This window comes from Stegostoma tigrinum, chromosome 24, assembly GCF_030684315.1.
Source record: "Stegostoma tigrinum isolate sSteTig4 chromosome 24, sSteTig4.hap1, whole genome shotgun sequence".
In the NCBI taxonomy this organism is placed as follows: domain Eukaryota; kingdom Metazoa; phylum Chordata; class Chondrichthyes; order Orectolobiformes; family Stegostomatidae; genus Stegostoma; species Stegostoma tigrinum.
The window spans coordinates 12,646,841-12,663,614 of record NC_081377.1 but is presented as its reverse complement, the minus strand read 5'-3'; the positions used below and the strand labels follow the sequence as shown (position 1 = coordinate 12,663,614).

The window sequence follows — 16,774 nt, the reverse complement described above, 5'->3', positions numbered from 1 at the left end:
ACAGATCCTTTGGCAAAAAGGCAAATTCAGACAGATTCATATATGCAGTTCTTCAATCCAGGAGGAAATATAAAGAGAGATTTCAGGGAAAGTACCAGCCAGGAGACATTCACTAAAGCGCCAGCTGTTCTGGGACCCCAAACAGCTTCTGATTCTAAAGCTTAAAAAAAACTATAAAGCCCGGTCTGAGAGAGATGGCCGCTCCCCTTCCATTGTTTCAACTGTTTTCAAAAAAACCCAAAGGTCTTCTAAGTGATTTTTTTTAAAGCCGTTTTTGGTAGCCAGTTCATAACCTCTGCGTTTACAACCTCTCCAAAAAAAAAAGCCAGGACAAACTAACCTTTTTTAAAGCATTGTGGCACTTTGTTGTGCTTAATATATTTTTGTACAATTTAATCAATCTATATCAGGATGATAATTTATATGACTAATCTAAATATTTGTGTTCTAGATTCAGGAGCTCCTGAGAAAGCAAGGGAGGATTTCAATTCTCGGCATCTTGGTACCATGAGATTAGAAGACTAGTCATAGTCAACATCAGATCTGCAAAGTGATGGGAAGGAATCAAATTAATCACCTGACAATTAACAAAGTGGGAATCTGTGAATACTTATTCTTTGCAGAGGGAATTTGAGATCAGATTTGCATTACTTTGGGGCTGGACTCAGAGTCTCTCACTTTTTGAGCAGACCGTTTGTGGTTGGCAAATTTTTAAAAATCTTTGAAGGCTTCACTGATGATTGAGGTAGTTGAACTATTCAGCCAGTATAGTAATCAATAGGATATTTGTACATATAGGTCTAGAAAGAAGCTGTAATAATAACTAGCTGTGCTAGTTGATAAGGTGTACGTTAAAATGAGGTTTGCTATAAATACTTTTGCCATGAACTGTTGTAAAACATATGCTCCTGCATATTACTGGTTTTTCTTTAGCATTAAAAGTGAACAGTTAAATTTTCTGTGCCCTAGAAACGATGGGTTGCAAGCCTCTCACATGAATATCCAACTCTTGCCTTTCACGCCAGCCTCACCAATCCCTTTGGAAAAGGTGCTTTCATTCAGCTTTTGCGACAGTTTGGCAAGGTAAGAGGCCTTTTCAACAAACCTACTTGATTATGAGCACAAACAACATTAAAAAGAAAACTCACTTAGCAAATCTGTTATGTGAGAAATTATATGGATAAATCATGTTTATGGATCTGCTTTGTCCCTGTGTAGCAGCATGTAACAAAATAAAATTACAATTCGGATTACGCAGTACACAGATTACAATATGTTGCCCCACAATGCCTCGGTATCTGAATTAAGACTGTTTACAGGACAAATTAAACAACAGTGTGGATCAGATTAGCGGGTTGTAATGTCAGATGAACTAATCAGATTTGGATAAATGATTGGTTTTGGTTTATTGAAAAAGATGGCAGGTAATCAGAATTTGCAACTGTTGTAGACAATTATTGAAAGAAAAATGAAGTATAACATTATTGTACAGTTGTGAACTCTAAGGTATACAAATGATGTTGAACCATTACAACATGCAGATCTTAATTTGCGGAATAAAAATGAAAGGTCTCCTTACCATTGAATTCATTAAATTCTCACCATTTACATCCTATTTATGAATGTTATGAAACAGGGAGTTGGTCTGTTTGGTAGGCTTTCTTTAATATCTTATTTGCAGAATTGTCTTTCGTCACTTCCATTGCATGTTTATTTTTATACGATGGCCACAAAAGATGGTGGCAATAGGAGGTGGGATTCAAACATTAACTCTCTCTTTGTGATCACTGCAAGGTTTTGATACGTTATTACGTGTAAATATGTTCTGTTTATCGTATGAACGTCATACATTGAGGCGAACTGTTGGCTGTTATGAAGAATTTACAACAATCTCCAAATAGACTGACTACCTGGTAGTTTAGAAAAATCTATAAAAAACCATGGAGGAAGCTGACAACAACAAAAAACAGTGAGACCTTTCTTCTAAACTAAATTTGCTAAATGTGTAAAATCATTCCCTTGATAACTCGGTATTCAAAGGCATCGTTCGTAGTTTTGTCAAAGCTCAGTTCTTGTTTGTTACGAATGAAATAATCTTCCCTAGAGAAATGTTGGGATTTTACAATTGGACTCAGTGTGAGGGCCGTGGGAGGTGATGGCCTCATGGTATTATCATTAGACTATTAATATAGGGACCTAATAATGTCCTGGGGATGCAGGTTTAAATCCTGCCATGTCAGATCGTAGATTATAAATTCAAAAAAATCTCGGATTAAGAGTCTCATAACAGTCATAGCTGATTGTTTGGTTGTGGTTGACTCTCAACTGCCCTCTGTGTAATTAGGGGTGGGCAGCAAATACTGGCCTGGCTAGTGGCATCCATATCTCCTGAATGAATTTTTTTTAAAATTTGGAAGAATGCAGATTCTGTTCCACATCTGCACGAAATTGTGTTTTAAGTATTGAGGGCAGAATTTGATATTCTCCATTGGGATTTCAGTGATCATCTAGCACCGTTCATTCTCCATAGTTCATAGGATAGAACAAGTTTTCTTTAGTAGGCAGTTGCTATCCTTTGCCCTCATTTAAGTGCAGAATAAAATCCTCAGAATTAACAATGTACCATTCTAGAACATAGAATAGTACAGCACAGAACAGGCCCTTCAGCCCACGATGTTGTGCTGACCGTTGATCCTCATGTATGCACCCTCAAATTTCTGTGACCATATGCATGTCCAGCAGTCTCTTAAATGACCCCAATGACCTTGCTTCCACAACTGCTGCTGGCAACACATTCCATGCTCTCTCAACTCTCTGTGTAAAGAACCCACCCCTGACATCCCGTCTATACTTTCCTCCAACCAGCTTAAAACTATGACCCCCTCGTGTTAGCCATTTCTGCCCTGGGAAATAGCCTCTGGCTATCAACTCTATCTATGCCTCTCATTATCTTGTATGCCTCAATTAGGTCCCCTCCTCCTCCTTCTCTCCAATGAAAAAAATCCGAGCTCAGTCAACCTCTCTTCATAAGATAAGCCCTCCAGTCCAGGCAGCATCCTGGTAAACCTCCTCTGAACCCTATCGAAAGCATCCACATCTTTCCTATAATAGGGCGACCAGAACTGGACGCAGTATTCCAAGTGCGGTCTAACCAAAGTTTTATAGAGCTGCAACAAGATCTCACGACTCTTAAACTCAATCCCCCTGTTAATGAAAGCCAAAACACCATATGCTTTCTTAACACTTAACTGTCCACTTGGGTAGCTATTTTAAGGGATCTATGTATCTGCACGCCAAGATCCCTCTGTTCCTCCACATTGCCAAGAATCCTATCCTTAATCCTGTACTCAGCTTTCAAATTCAACCTTCCAAAATGCATCACCTTGCATTTATCCAGGTTGAACTCCATCTGCCACCTCTCAGCCCATCTCTGCATCCTGTCAATGTCCCGCTGCAGCCTACAACAGCCCTCTATACTGTCAACGACACCTCCGACCTTTGTGTCGTCTGCAAACTTGCTGACCCATCCTTCAATCGCCTCATCCAAGTCATTAATAAAAATTACAAACAGTAGAAGCCCAAGGACAGAGCCCTGTGGAACCCCACTCACCACTGACTTCCAGGCAGAATATTTTCCTTCTACTACCACTCGCTGCCTTCTGTTGGCCAGCCAATTCTGTATCCAGACAGCTAAGTTCCCCTGTATCCCATTCCTCCTGACCTTCTGAATGAGCCTACCATGGAGAACCTTATCAAATGCCTTACTGAAGTCCATATACACCACATCCACAGCTCGACCTTCATCAACTTTTCTAGTCACATCCTCAAAGAACTCGATAAGGTTTGTGAGGCATGACCTGCCCCTCTCAAAGCCGTGTTGACTGCATTTGATCAAGCCATGCCCTTCCAGATGGTCATAAATCCTATCCCTCAGAATCCTTTCTAACACCTTGCAGACGACAGACGTGAGACTTACTGGTCTGTAATTGCCGGGGATTTCCCTGTTTCCTTTCTTGAAGAGAGGAATTACATTCGCCTCTCTCCAGTCCTCAGGTACGACTCCAGTGGAGAGCGAGGATGCAAAGATCCTCGCAAGTGGCGAAGCAATTGCATTTCTCGCTTCCCAAAGCAGCCGAGGACAAATCTGGTCCAGGCCTGGCGACTTGTCAATCTTAATGTTTGATTCTAGTGTTGAAAATTGGTCATTAAATGCGATGTCAACCTTTTACTTCCAATCTTTCTGAAAGATGGAAAATATCTCAACAGACTAATGTTTATATGTCAAATTTACCTTGCAGATTAGGTTACAGGCTACTTTTTCTAAACAAAAGTTGCAATTATACTGTGAGAAATGAATCTGATAGGAGAGTGGGATAACTTTGTTCATTACAGTTGCCTTTGACAAGTGTCTGAACTTCTGAATGGTGTGAGCTTTGGAGACACTGTAAACCTTGATTCATCCATAGAGGTTAAATCTTGCTCCAGGAATAAAGGCTGAGAATAGCACCATAAGACATAGGAGCAGAAGTAGGCCATTTGGTTCATTTTAGTCTGTTCCACTGTTCAATGAGATCATGGCTGATCTGATAATCCTCAACTCCACTTTCCTACCTTTTCCCCCACAGCCCTTGATGTTCTTCCTAATCAAAAATGTATTTTTTACAGACTTCAATATACTTAACGACCAAGATCACCAGATCCAACAGCCCTCTGCAGTAAAGAAATCACCAGAATCCCTGCCTCTGAGAAAAAAAATCTTCCCGTCTGTCCTAACTGGGCTGCCTCTTACTCTGAAATTGTGAAGTCTGGTCCTATATTTTCCAATAATTAAAAACAACCTCTCCACATTAATCCTGTAAAACCATTTAAGAATCTTACATGTTTCAATATGGTAGCTTCTCATTCTTCTAAACTCCACTGAATGCAAGACCAACCTACTCAACTTCGCTTCAGAAAATCTCTCTGTACCCAAAATCAAACAATTGAATCTTCTGTAGACTGCCTCTAATGCCAAGATATATTCCCTTTTAAGGGCCTAAAACTGTTTGCAGTAATCAAGGTATATTCTAACCGATGCCTTGCATAGTTTTAGCAAGACTTCCCTATTTATGTACTTTGTTCCCTTTGAAATTTAAAAAAAAATCATTTGCCTTCCCTATTGACTGCCAAATTTATATGCTAGATATTTGTGATTTATATACATGTATCCCAAAGCTTTTTGTGCCACAGCTTTGTATAGCTTCCTCCATTTAAACAATATTCAACTCCTGTATATTTCCTAAAAAAGTGTGGAACCTCACCCCATTTTCCTACAGTATACACTAGCACCCAAGTCTTCTGCCCACTTAATTAATCTGTCTGCATCTTTTTGCAGATTTTGTGACATCCTCATAATTTGCCTTCCCACCTATTTTTGTCATCTACAAACATGGTGATGGTAAATTCACTTTCTTCATCGAAGTCGTCTTGAAAATGTCCCCTTTATTTCAACTGTCTATTTTCCACTATTTAGCTAATCCTCTGTCCATACTAATATAGTAATATATAGTAACACCATATGTTTGTTATATTACCTTATCAAATGCTTTTTGGAAATCCAACCGTATTATATTGACAATTTCCCTTTATCTATTATGCTTGTTTCCTCAGATGATTTCAGTAAGTTTCCTCCATGAAGCCATGCTCACCTTGCATGATTATAATATGTACTTGTAAATGTTCTGCTATTCCATCTTTTATTGTAGAGTCTAGTACTTTTCCAAGAACAGATGTTAAGCTGACTGGTCTGTAGTTACTTTGTTTTCTTCCCTTTTTGAATAATGATTGTTTCCTTCCCTTTTTGAATAAAAATATCGACTATAAGACCATTTCTTGCTGTTATACTTAACCCATCCCATACTGATAAAGCTACCTCATTATTGTGTCCGTTCAAAAAGTCACATTTCCGTGAATATTTAATGTCCAGCTTTGATCTGCGTGTAAACATTTTTCTATAACAGCTATAAGATCATACCCATTAGCCTTCCTTTCTGCTGCTAATTCATTTATTTTACTTCAGATCCTGTGTTCATTCAAGTAAAGAGCCATTCATGTTGCCATCTCCCCGTTGGACTCAATTTGCTGCTACTTTGCTATCATACAGCTTCTATTTTCCTATCCACTTGGGATATCATTATTCTAATATTTGCCCTGCAGTGTTGCTATATCCTTTTTATTTGGCAAGCTTAGATTTCCCCTCTCCCAAACCCTCCCCATCTCTCATTATTTTTTTAAAGCTTTCTCCACAGTCCTAATATGCAATTGGGTTGGGTACAGCTTCGAGCCCAAAAACTGAAACCCATTCCATGCTCTCTAAACTTTAAGCCATGTATTTAACCCCTTGACTTTAATTGCCCTGTGTCAGTTTGCCTGTGATTCAAGTAATAATTCAGAGATTATTACCTTGGAGGTTTTATTTTAAATTTGGTTAATGTAGTTGAAATTCTTTCAGCAGAACCTCCTTTCTAGTCCTTTCAATGTCATTAATAGCAATGTGGTAACGACAACTAGATCTCTCCTGTCCTATTCCAAGTTCTTCTCCTGCCTTGAGGAGATGTCCTTAACCCAAGCACTTGGCAGTTAACATAATGGCATCTGTCTTCCTACTTATACTAGCCCCCATCGTAATTGTCACAATTTTCTCCCCCAACTTGAATGGTTGTCTTGTTAGCTCGCTCATCCTCCTCGCAGTCGTGTAACACTTGTCCATATAGCTTGTAAGAGCTTTGTAACTGTTGCACAACCATAGGGGCGAGGGTGGGTTCTGGAAGAGCCTCCAGGTCTCCAAAAGTGCCTCACCCGTAGTTGTACCCTCCTGTTAGTAATTGCAGACCAAGTTTGAGCATACTACTCTTTGAAAGATAATGAAGCATCCAGGCAACTTATCCCCCATTCTGATGGTATGCAATGTCTGCAACTTGGCTACCAGCCCCTCATCTCAGATTTGAAGTTCTTTGAGCCGTAAACAACTTCTACAGATGTGTGGTCTCTGGATCACCTTTGTGTCCAGCAACTCCCATGTGGCGTAGCAACAACACGTCACCCATCACTATTATTTAGCTCATTACTTAATTACTGTAGATTCTCTGCTCTTTCCAATTTATTGTAATTTTCTAAATTAAGAACAGCAATATGTATATTTAAGCTATTTTTTAGGGAAGACATGAAGAAAAAGATACGAGATCTAAATACACACTGAAAACATCAATTTTACTTTAAAGACTAGATATATTTACCAACTCTGCGTACCAAATGGCTTCTTTTCATTGCACTTACAAACCACAGCGTGATGCATCATCACGTCAGTATTGATCTCACTGAAAGTAGTGCTCTCAGTAGGGGAAGATATTCTTTCCGGACAATGGAAGGAGCTTTTTTTTTATATACAAGGAATTCTTTGGTTTTCTGGATTTTTTGTTTCTAGTGTGTTGAAAGAATACCTGTGGATTTTGTAATTGTTCAGCACTCTAGTTTATGAAGATTAATGTACTTTTGAAATGAGCCTCTGGTTTCTCCTTGAAATTCACAGTTTCTCTTTTTTGAAAGTTGCAATGTGGTCCATCTTCCAGTCTAAATAAAAGTTCAGCAATTTACATTGAAACAAATTGCACGAGAAACTCATTAGGTCTAGCAGCATTTGCGGAAAAAGATGATATCATTTTATGACTCTTATTTGGACCTGGGTTCAGCTCCCAGAGTTTTTATTTCTGATCTCCTTCCCCAGTATTTTGCTTTTATTCTTTGGTCAATGATAAAAAATATTAGATGTATAAAAAGAGTATAATTTAAACATTTGGTAAATGAATTGATTTACCAAATGTGTAAATGCTGTTCCAATAACCTGCAGACTGGACTTAAGAATTTGAAATATGGAACAAAATTGCAGTTTCAGGGTAACTTTCTGTTTGATATGAAATAAACTGCTAATGCAATAGCATTAACTTTTATTTTTAAGTCCCGGTAATTGTTTTGTCTTTTCTGTCCCACCGCCACCCCTTTGAAAACCATTTGTAAAGTGTAATTATGTTGTGTGTAATTTGCCCTTTGGTTTTAAACAGCTCCACAATGACAAAAAGCAGATCAGTGTCGGATTCATTGGCTATCCTAATGTTGGCAAGAGCTCAATCATTAACGCACTTCGATCCAAGAAAGTCTGCAATGTTGCACCTATTGCTGGTGAGACAAAAGTAGGTATTACAGACTTCAGTGTCTTCTGAAATTCTGAAACTTTGGAAGTATAACAAAGTCCAGTTACTAACTAACTAAATAAACCTGTCTTTATGTACGTGGTCAGTAAAGCTTCTATTTAAGTTGAACCTCCTTTTCATCTATTTACTGTATTTACATCAACCATCCTCTAATTAAAATTTTGTGTTGCATCCTGTCATCTTTGTGTCAGAGAAAATCTTTGAGAAGCCTTCATAACTGAAATACATTTTCTGGCTCTGCCAACCCAGATATTCCAGTAAGTGTAGTAATACTGTATCGTCAATGTAACTTGCTTTCCACTCAAATAACTCTAGATTGCGACTGAATGAGCTGCTTAGGTTTTGTAGATAACTGATCATTTTATAGCCTCAATCTTGTAACAAGCACATGATGAAATAAAACCGTTAAATTCAAAATGCCTAACAGGTCAGGAACAACTGGAGGGAAATCTTGTGTTAACATTTCAGGTCAATGACTTTTCTTCAGTATACTAAAGGCTTCAGTTTTGAGCCCACCTGTTTCAGTGCTATGCACAATGTTGAGCTGTTCTTCTGAGCCCTTCCCCCTCAGTGCCTACTTCTTCAAGCAAGTGATTTTCACTGCTTTATAGATATCTCCACCTCTGTCCAATATTCTCCTACCTTTTGCTCTCTTTGAGAACAATATGACATTAGCTGTCTTAGTTTTCCTTCTTGTTTTACTTGACAACTCTGAACTTGTTGCATTTCATTCCCTGTCTCTCCACCTGCTGATTTACGTCAGCATTTTTTTTAGATTAGATTCCCTACAGTGTGGAAACAGGCCCTTCAGCCCAACAAGCCCACACCGCCCCTTGAAACATCCCACCCAGACCCATCCCCCTATAACCCACACACCCCTGAACACTATGGGTAATTTAGCGTGGCCAGTTCACCTAACCTGCACATCTTTGGACTGTGGGAGGAAACCGGAGCACCCGGAGGAAACCCACGCAGACACAGGGAGAATGTTCAAACTCCACACTGACAGTTGCCCAAGGCTGGAATTGAACCCAGATCCCTGGTGTTGTGAGGCTGCAGTGCTAACCACTGAACCACCGTGCCGCCCTAGTTTCTAGCAATTTCTAGCGTTTGCAGTATTTTTCTTTTGTAGTATGATTTGTGCGCACTCTTTCTGATTGAATGAAAAAATATATTTGGCATCTTAAGAAATAAGATTTAGTACTTTCTCCAGATCCAGTAAGGTCTTATCAGAAGATGAATAGGTTTACTTTGGTTTTTAGAACAAAAAGTTAGTTCATTCACCACTGTATTGATGTTGTGATGCAATGCAGGCAAATTTTCACTGTTGTTCTGAATAAACATAGAAACTCTTGAAGCTGGAAAAGATTGCAGCAGTTGTAATTGACAATGTATTTCTCCCTTTGAATGATAAACTAATTTGATCTTAAAAGAAAAACCGAAAAAACTGTGGATGCTGTAAATCGGGAACAAAAACAAAATTGCTGAAAAAGCTCGGCAGGCCTGGCAGCACCTGTGAAGGAAAAAAACAGTTGATGTTTTGAGTCTAGTGACCCTTCCTCAAAACTGAGAAAGGGCCACTGGACCAGAAACGTTAACTCTGTTTTTTCCCTTCACGGATGCTGCCAGACCTGCTGGGCTTTTCCAGCAACTTTGTTTTTGTTCTTGATCTTAAAAGGTTAAGCTACCTACCTTGACACGTCCCTTGGTATGTAGGCCCACTCAGTGATCGTTTTAGTCATGATTTTATATTCAGTCCCCATCTTCGAAAGATAGTTGATATGAAAAACTAACATATCACACAATAACAAGATTGACATTAGGTGGCGCAGTGAAGAAATGGCTTAAGTGTGTTTCTGATTGCATACATTTAAACCAGGAAGGCCAACCCAAATCTTGGGGCAATTGCTTTATTCTTGAATGTTGCCAACCGTTCACTTTGAGCAGCACGATTTCAACTTGTTATGAATTGATGAACTTTGACCTCTTAGTCTTGTGTGCATTTCTTAGTGATTTGATTCTGTATTTTAAATGGACTTTGTGGCTCTTTGTGTTTTCAGTTTTATTTTAATATGAGAATTTTATAATATGCTACAGTAGTTTGTCTTCTCATTCCATGTTATAGGTCTGGCAGTATATCACACTGATGCGACGCATTTTCCTAATTGATTGTCCTGGTGTTGTCTATCCTTCTGGGGATACGGAGACTGAAATAGTGCTAAAAGGAGTGGTGAGTCTAAAACTGTCTAAACAATAGGGTTATCATTGTGAAGTTAATAGTAAATTGAGCTGCACAATCGTATATCACAGAATCTCTACAGTGTGGAAGCAGGCCATTCAGCCAATCGGGCCTATACCAACCCTCTGAAGAGCATCTAAACACACCCATCCCTGTAACCCCGCATTTCCTATGGCTAATTCACTTAGCCTGCACATCCTTGGACACTTGGCAATTTAGATTGGCCAATCTACCTAACCTGCACATTTTTGGAGGGGTACCTGGAAGAAATCCACACACACAGGAGAATGTGCAAACTCCACACGGGCTGTCACCCGAGGTGGAACTGCACTCAAGCCCCTGGCGTTGTGGGGCAGCATTGCTAACCACTGAGCCATTGTACCCCCTACATGCATTCATTACTTTCACTAAGATTGCTATGACCTAAACAGCAGTAAAAGGTTCAGTGGTTTTCTTTTGGCAGGATATTAATGATGCAGCAGAACTTGTTTTCTTTTATCAATGCAATTTATAATAATTCATTACGGTGAAAAAAAAATTCTTTAGAATTGAGTGTTCCTTCCTTGAAGAAAAATTAACATCTTTGTACTTGATCATGAATTTATCTTACTTTGCTTCTCATTCTATAGATTGGGCTTGCTGTTTTCCAAGTGAAACCTTCTTGTCTCTGTTATGCTATCACCTCATTAGTTTTTTTTGTTTTTACAAATTTGAGATGCTTATATAATTCTGATTGTCCTCTGATTCCCATGATTTTAGGTGTTCTGCATTCTGAATAGGTAGAGCATTCAGGTTTTCTTCATACATAACCTGGCACACCTATCTTTCCTAGGATTGTGCTGCATGTCACTGGATTTCTGTCACTGAGCCCATAGTTCTGTACTCTTTCTCTATATTTATGGAAGAATTAATTAGCATTGAAGTGAAGATTCACTGAGTTGAGATGCTGATTCTCTGAATTTAGAAGAATGACATACTTCCATTGAAATGAACAAGATTTGAAGTGACACGGCAGGGTAGACACTGACATTATTTCCCTGGAAAGGGAAAATGGAACACTGATGGACCACCTCAGGCTAAGGGGACAGTCGTTTAGAACTTCAAATGTAGTGATATTTCTTCACTAGTCATTGGGGATTTCTTTGAAATTTTCAAAGCTGAAGGGTTGTTTTATCGAGATGACAAGGTGTAGAGTTGGATGAACACAGTAGGCCAAGCAGCTTCAGAGGAGGAGGAAGCCTGACGTTTAGGGCCTAGTCCCTTGTTTTAGCCATCATTTTTAGGACTGAGATAGACAAGTTTTTGGTCTTGAGGGAATTGAGGGATACAGCAAACTGTAGGAAAGTGTTCGAGAGTTCTCAAATATTGACTCAATGATCATGAAGGAACAGTGATATTGTTCTAACTCAAGGTGGTGTATGGCATGAAGGAGGACATACAAGCCACGGTGTAGCCATGCATCTGCTGCTTTTGTCCTTCTAAATGGTAGAGGTTGCAGATTTGAGAGTGCTGTTAAAAGAACCTTAAATTTTGGCACTGCATCTTTTATAGCGTAACACTGCTGTCAGGTGATGAAAGGAGTGCATGTTGCACTTGGTGAATGGGGTACCAATCAATCAGCCTTCTTTGACCTGCCTGATTCTGCTTTCTTACGTTGGAGCTGCAGTTGCCCTGGAAAATGGAGGATAGCCTGTCTCACACCTGCCTTGTGTGTTGTAGATGGTGGGCAGGTTGTGGGAAATTAGGATAGAGAGGACAGGGACCGGAAGGTGTAGTAGTGATATCACTGAACTGGTGATCCAGAGGCCTAAGTAAATGCTATGGGAGTATGAGTTAAAATCTGACTGTGGCAGTCAGGGAATCAGGGTTATGGGAGAGAGGCAGGAAAGTGAATTGAGGAATTATCAGCCATAATCTCATTGATTGGTGGAGCAGTCTTAATTGTCTGAATGGTCATCTTCTGCCCCATCTCATTTGGCATGAACTACTCACTGCCGAGTTTCTAGCCTCTGACCTACATTTCTAGTCATAGTGCAGAGTGGGTGATCCAGTACAGTTCCTGGTTAGTTATGTTATGTACAACATTGAAACAGACCCTTCAGCCCAAATCATCCATGCCGGCCAGGTATCCTAAATAGTCCTATTTACCAGCATTTAGCCTATATCTCTCTAAATCTTTCCTATTCATTTACCCATCCAGATGCCTTTTAAATGTTGTAATTGTACCAGTCTCCCCAATTTCCTCTGGCAGCTCATTGCATACATGCACCATCCTCTGCGTGAAAATATTGCCTCTTAGGTCCCTTTTAAATCTTTTCCCTTTCACCTTAAACCTAGTTTTGGACTTCTCCATCCCAGGGAATGACCTTGTCTACTCACTCTATCCGTAGCCCTCATGATTTTATAAACCTCTGTAAGGTCATCCCTCACCCTCCGACACTCCAGGGAAAGTAGTCCAGCCTTTCCCTATAACTCCAAACCTCCAACCCTGGCAGCATCCTTATAAATCTTTTCTGAACCCCTTCAAGTTTCACAACTTCCAATACCAGACGGATCAGAATTGCACACAATATTCCAAAAATGGCCTAACCAATGTCTGTACAGCCACAACATAACTTCCCAACTCCTATACTCAATGCGCTGATCAATAAGGGCAAGAATACCAAATGCTGTCTTCACAGTCCTGTCTACCTGCGACTCCACTTTCAAGGAACTGTGAACCTGCACTCAAGATCTTTGTTCAGCAACATTACCCAGGACCTTACTATTAAGTGTATAAATATTTTATGTTATATCGTTTAACTCCATGCATTTAATTGTATACGCACAGTAGATTATTTATCGCTGTCATTCTCCCTCTGCACAGTTCTCTGAAAATGGGCTCACTAGTAGACAGGACAGTAAAGATGACTTTTGGCACACTTGCCTTCATCAACTGTACGGGATGCTGATGAAGCTGCACTTGGAGTATTGTGTTCAGTTTTGGTCACCTTGCTATAGGAACGATGTTATTAAAATGGAAAGAACGCAGAATAAATTTACAAGGATGTTGCCAGGACTCAAGGGACTGAGTTATTGGGAGAGGTTGGACAAGTTAGGACTTCTTTCCATCCCCACACAGGAGACTGAGGGGGTAGCTTATAGAAGTGTAAAAGATCATGAGACATTGATCGGTTGACTGCACTCAGTCTTTTTCCTAGGGTTGGGGAATTGAGGACCAGAGGGCTTCAGTTTAAGGTAAGAGGGGAAGAATACATGGAAACCTGAGGGGCAATTTTTATTTTCAAAAAAAAGGGTGGTATGTATGTGGAATGAACTGCCTGCGGAAGTGGTTGAGGTACATACATTATCAAATTTAAAAGGCATTTGGATGAATACGTGGATAGGAAAGGTTTTGGAAAGATATGGGCCAAGTGCAGGGAATTAGAGTTAGCATGGATGGACATTTTGCTCAGCATCGACCAGTTTAGACCAAAGGGCCTACCTTCGCACTGTAGGATTCTGTAACTTGTAATGGATAACTACCATCAAGTCATCTGGTCATAGGTCAGATGAAAGATTCCCATGCTTAACTACCCCGGTAGATCAAGTTAAACATCACAACTGTTGGCGGTGGGCAAACCTTATAATTACTAATAATAAGCCATTATCAATTTTCTTAAAATATTAACACAATACTCAACAATAAAGTTGTTAACCAAATACTTTAATCACAAAAATAAAACACTTCATTTTTCACTGTATGCTCACTTCCAGGCTACTGTAAAAAGGTGAGTAAAGATTTTCATGAAGTTCAATGCAAGGATTACATTTAGGAATTTTATACAATTACAGAGTCACTAATACTTTTTTGTAGAGATGTGCTGAATGCAGATAGAGTGACTGCATCATCTGTAAATGTCATACAAGAGTGAATGTTTCTATATGCAGCATGTATGAAAAGTGAGCACAATTTCTTTCCATGGTTTGTAGGAAGAGACGGTGTCTTTAGATAATTTTACAAGGGGTTTTTTGAAATGGTGATATAGAAAAAGCAGTACTAAACTTCTCCTTCTAAATTTACTTGGCATCATGCTGCCTGTATCTGTCAAAATCTCCCAATAACTCAGTCCCTTGAGTCCTGGCAACATCCTTGTAAATTTCTTCTGCGCTCTTTCCAGTTTAATAACATCATTCCTATAGCAAGGTGACCAAAACTGAACACAATACTCCAAGTGCAGCCTCATCAACATCCTGTACAGCTGTTGAAGGCAAGTGTGCCAAAAGTTGTCTTTACTACCCTGTCTACTAGTGACCCCATTTTCAGAGAACTGTGCACCTGAACTCTAGGTTTCCTGTGTTCCACTACTCTCCTTAAGGCCCTGCTATTTACCATGAAACTCCTGCCTTGATATGACTTTCCAAAATGCAACACCTCTCTCTTATCTGTAGTAAACTCCATTTGCCATTTCTCAGCCCACTTCCCTAGCTGTTCAAGATCCTGCTGGAATTTCTGATAACCCTCCTCACTGTCCACGATATTGCCTACATTAGTGTCATCTACAAACTTACTAATCATGCCTTTTATGTTCTCACCCAAATCATTGAGATGGGTAACAAACAGCAGTGGGCCCAGCACTGACCACTGAGGCACACCAATAATCAAAGGCCTCAAGTATGACGAGCATCCTTCCACTATTACTGTCTGCTTCCTACCATCAAACCTGTTGTGTATGCACTTTGCTGACTCTCCCTGGATTCCATGCGATCTAACCTTCCAGAGCAACCTACCACGTGGAACTTTATCGAAGGCCACACTGAAATCTGTATAAACTATGTGTACCACCCTACCCCCCTCAACCTTCCTGGTTGATTTATCAAAGTTTTATTTTTTCCAATTAATTTGTTTTGTGTTGATAGTAGCTGTTGGTGAGCACAGTGTATTCCAGAGCACTGCCACTGAAATTTAACTGTTGTGATGTTGTCACTTCAGTTTGTTTTATTCTATTAAAGGCACTATATAAGTACATTTTGCACTTAATTTGCCAGTTACTTTCCACATGTTCCTTAGATGTTTTTAATCCATCTGCTTAGGCATGTTATGACATGCCTCTGGACCAGGTGGGATTTCAACCCAAGCCTTCTGGCCAAGAGGTGGAGATACTCACACAGCACCACAAGAGCCCCTGTATGAATTTATTTTTTGATTCACTAATGATGTCTTATGATTCAAAGCTTGGTGTTGTCTGACTTTGAGAGACCCGACTTGCTTGAGTCGATTTCTTCTGCTGTATCCTCCCCTTACAGGTTCAAGTGGAGAAGATCAAATGTCCTGAGGATCATATTGCTGCGGTATTAGAAAGAGCTAAATCAGAATACATCAGCAAGACCTACAAGATAGATAGCTGGAACAACGCAGTGGATTTCTTGGAAAAGCTTGCATTCAGAATGGGGAAGCTTTTGAAGGTAAGATTTTTGTCATTCCTTTCAGAATTACATGTGAAATGTACAAAAGTAAGTACTTTAAAATGTAGTCTCTGTAGATGATTGAACACTTCATCTGTTGACTAGACAGACAGAAAAATTGACCCCTCAATTGCCTCTGAAAGAGCAAGTTCAGAGAATCTGGCCACTGGAAAAACATTCAATGTAGACATGAATTGTGGAAGAACAAATTTGAAAACAAATTTATTCCTTTCTTAAGTGCCAAAGCTAAGAGGTTTGATGTTACCAGTATTAAAATATCTTTTTTAGCATAAAAGGACAATGTATTTAGTTACAAACTTCTACAGTTGGGGATATTTAAGTGACTGTTTTGAGTAATAGTAAGTGTCAAGGAGCAGTGATTTATTCAATTTTAAGTATCGCTATTTTTGATTTGCACAACCAAATTGGAAACCGGTTATGGGAGCAGATGCAGGCCTTTTGGCCCATCAAGTCTCTGCCATTCAACTTGATGATAAATGATTTCTATGTCATCACCTACTCTTAGCTTTTAGAAACTTTTCTTTCTGAAACATATTTATTGGCTTTGTCCCCACTGCCTTCAGTGCTGGAGAATTCTACAGATTCACCGGTCTTAATGAAGAATTTCTCCTCATCTCGGACAAAATGGTTTACTGTGTGTTCTGAGACCCCAGCATTCAATCTTGCTGGCCCTGTTAGAATCTTACACGTTTCAATGAGATCACCTCGAATTCTTCTTAATTCGAGTGAATGCAGACCTAGTCAACCTGTCCTTTTCTCATATGACAAACCTGCCACCCATTCCCATATATATTTTCTCGATAACGACCAGAGCTCATGCAGT

General features: G+C 39.5%; 1 protein-coding gene across 2 annotated transcripts in view; it reads left to right on the top strand.

The window, feature by feature from the left end:
* The window catches only part of gnl2 (G protein nucleolar 2), a 62,110-nt gene that overhangs the window by 31,443 nt on the left and 13,893 nt on the right, over positions 1-16,774 (top strand). For both annotated transcript variants that reach the window (XM_048557845.2, XM_048557844.2), the window contains exons 8-11: positions 970-1,083; positions 8,097-8,225; positions 10,372-10,476; positions 15,772-15,930. In XM_048557845.2, the coding sequence (XP_048413802.1) occupies positions 970-1,083; positions 8,097-8,225; positions 10,372-10,476; positions 15,772-15,930 (507 nt within the window). The remainder of the gene's footprint in view (positions 1-969; positions 1,084-8,096; positions 8,226-10,371; positions 10,477-15,771; positions 15,931-16,774) is intronic.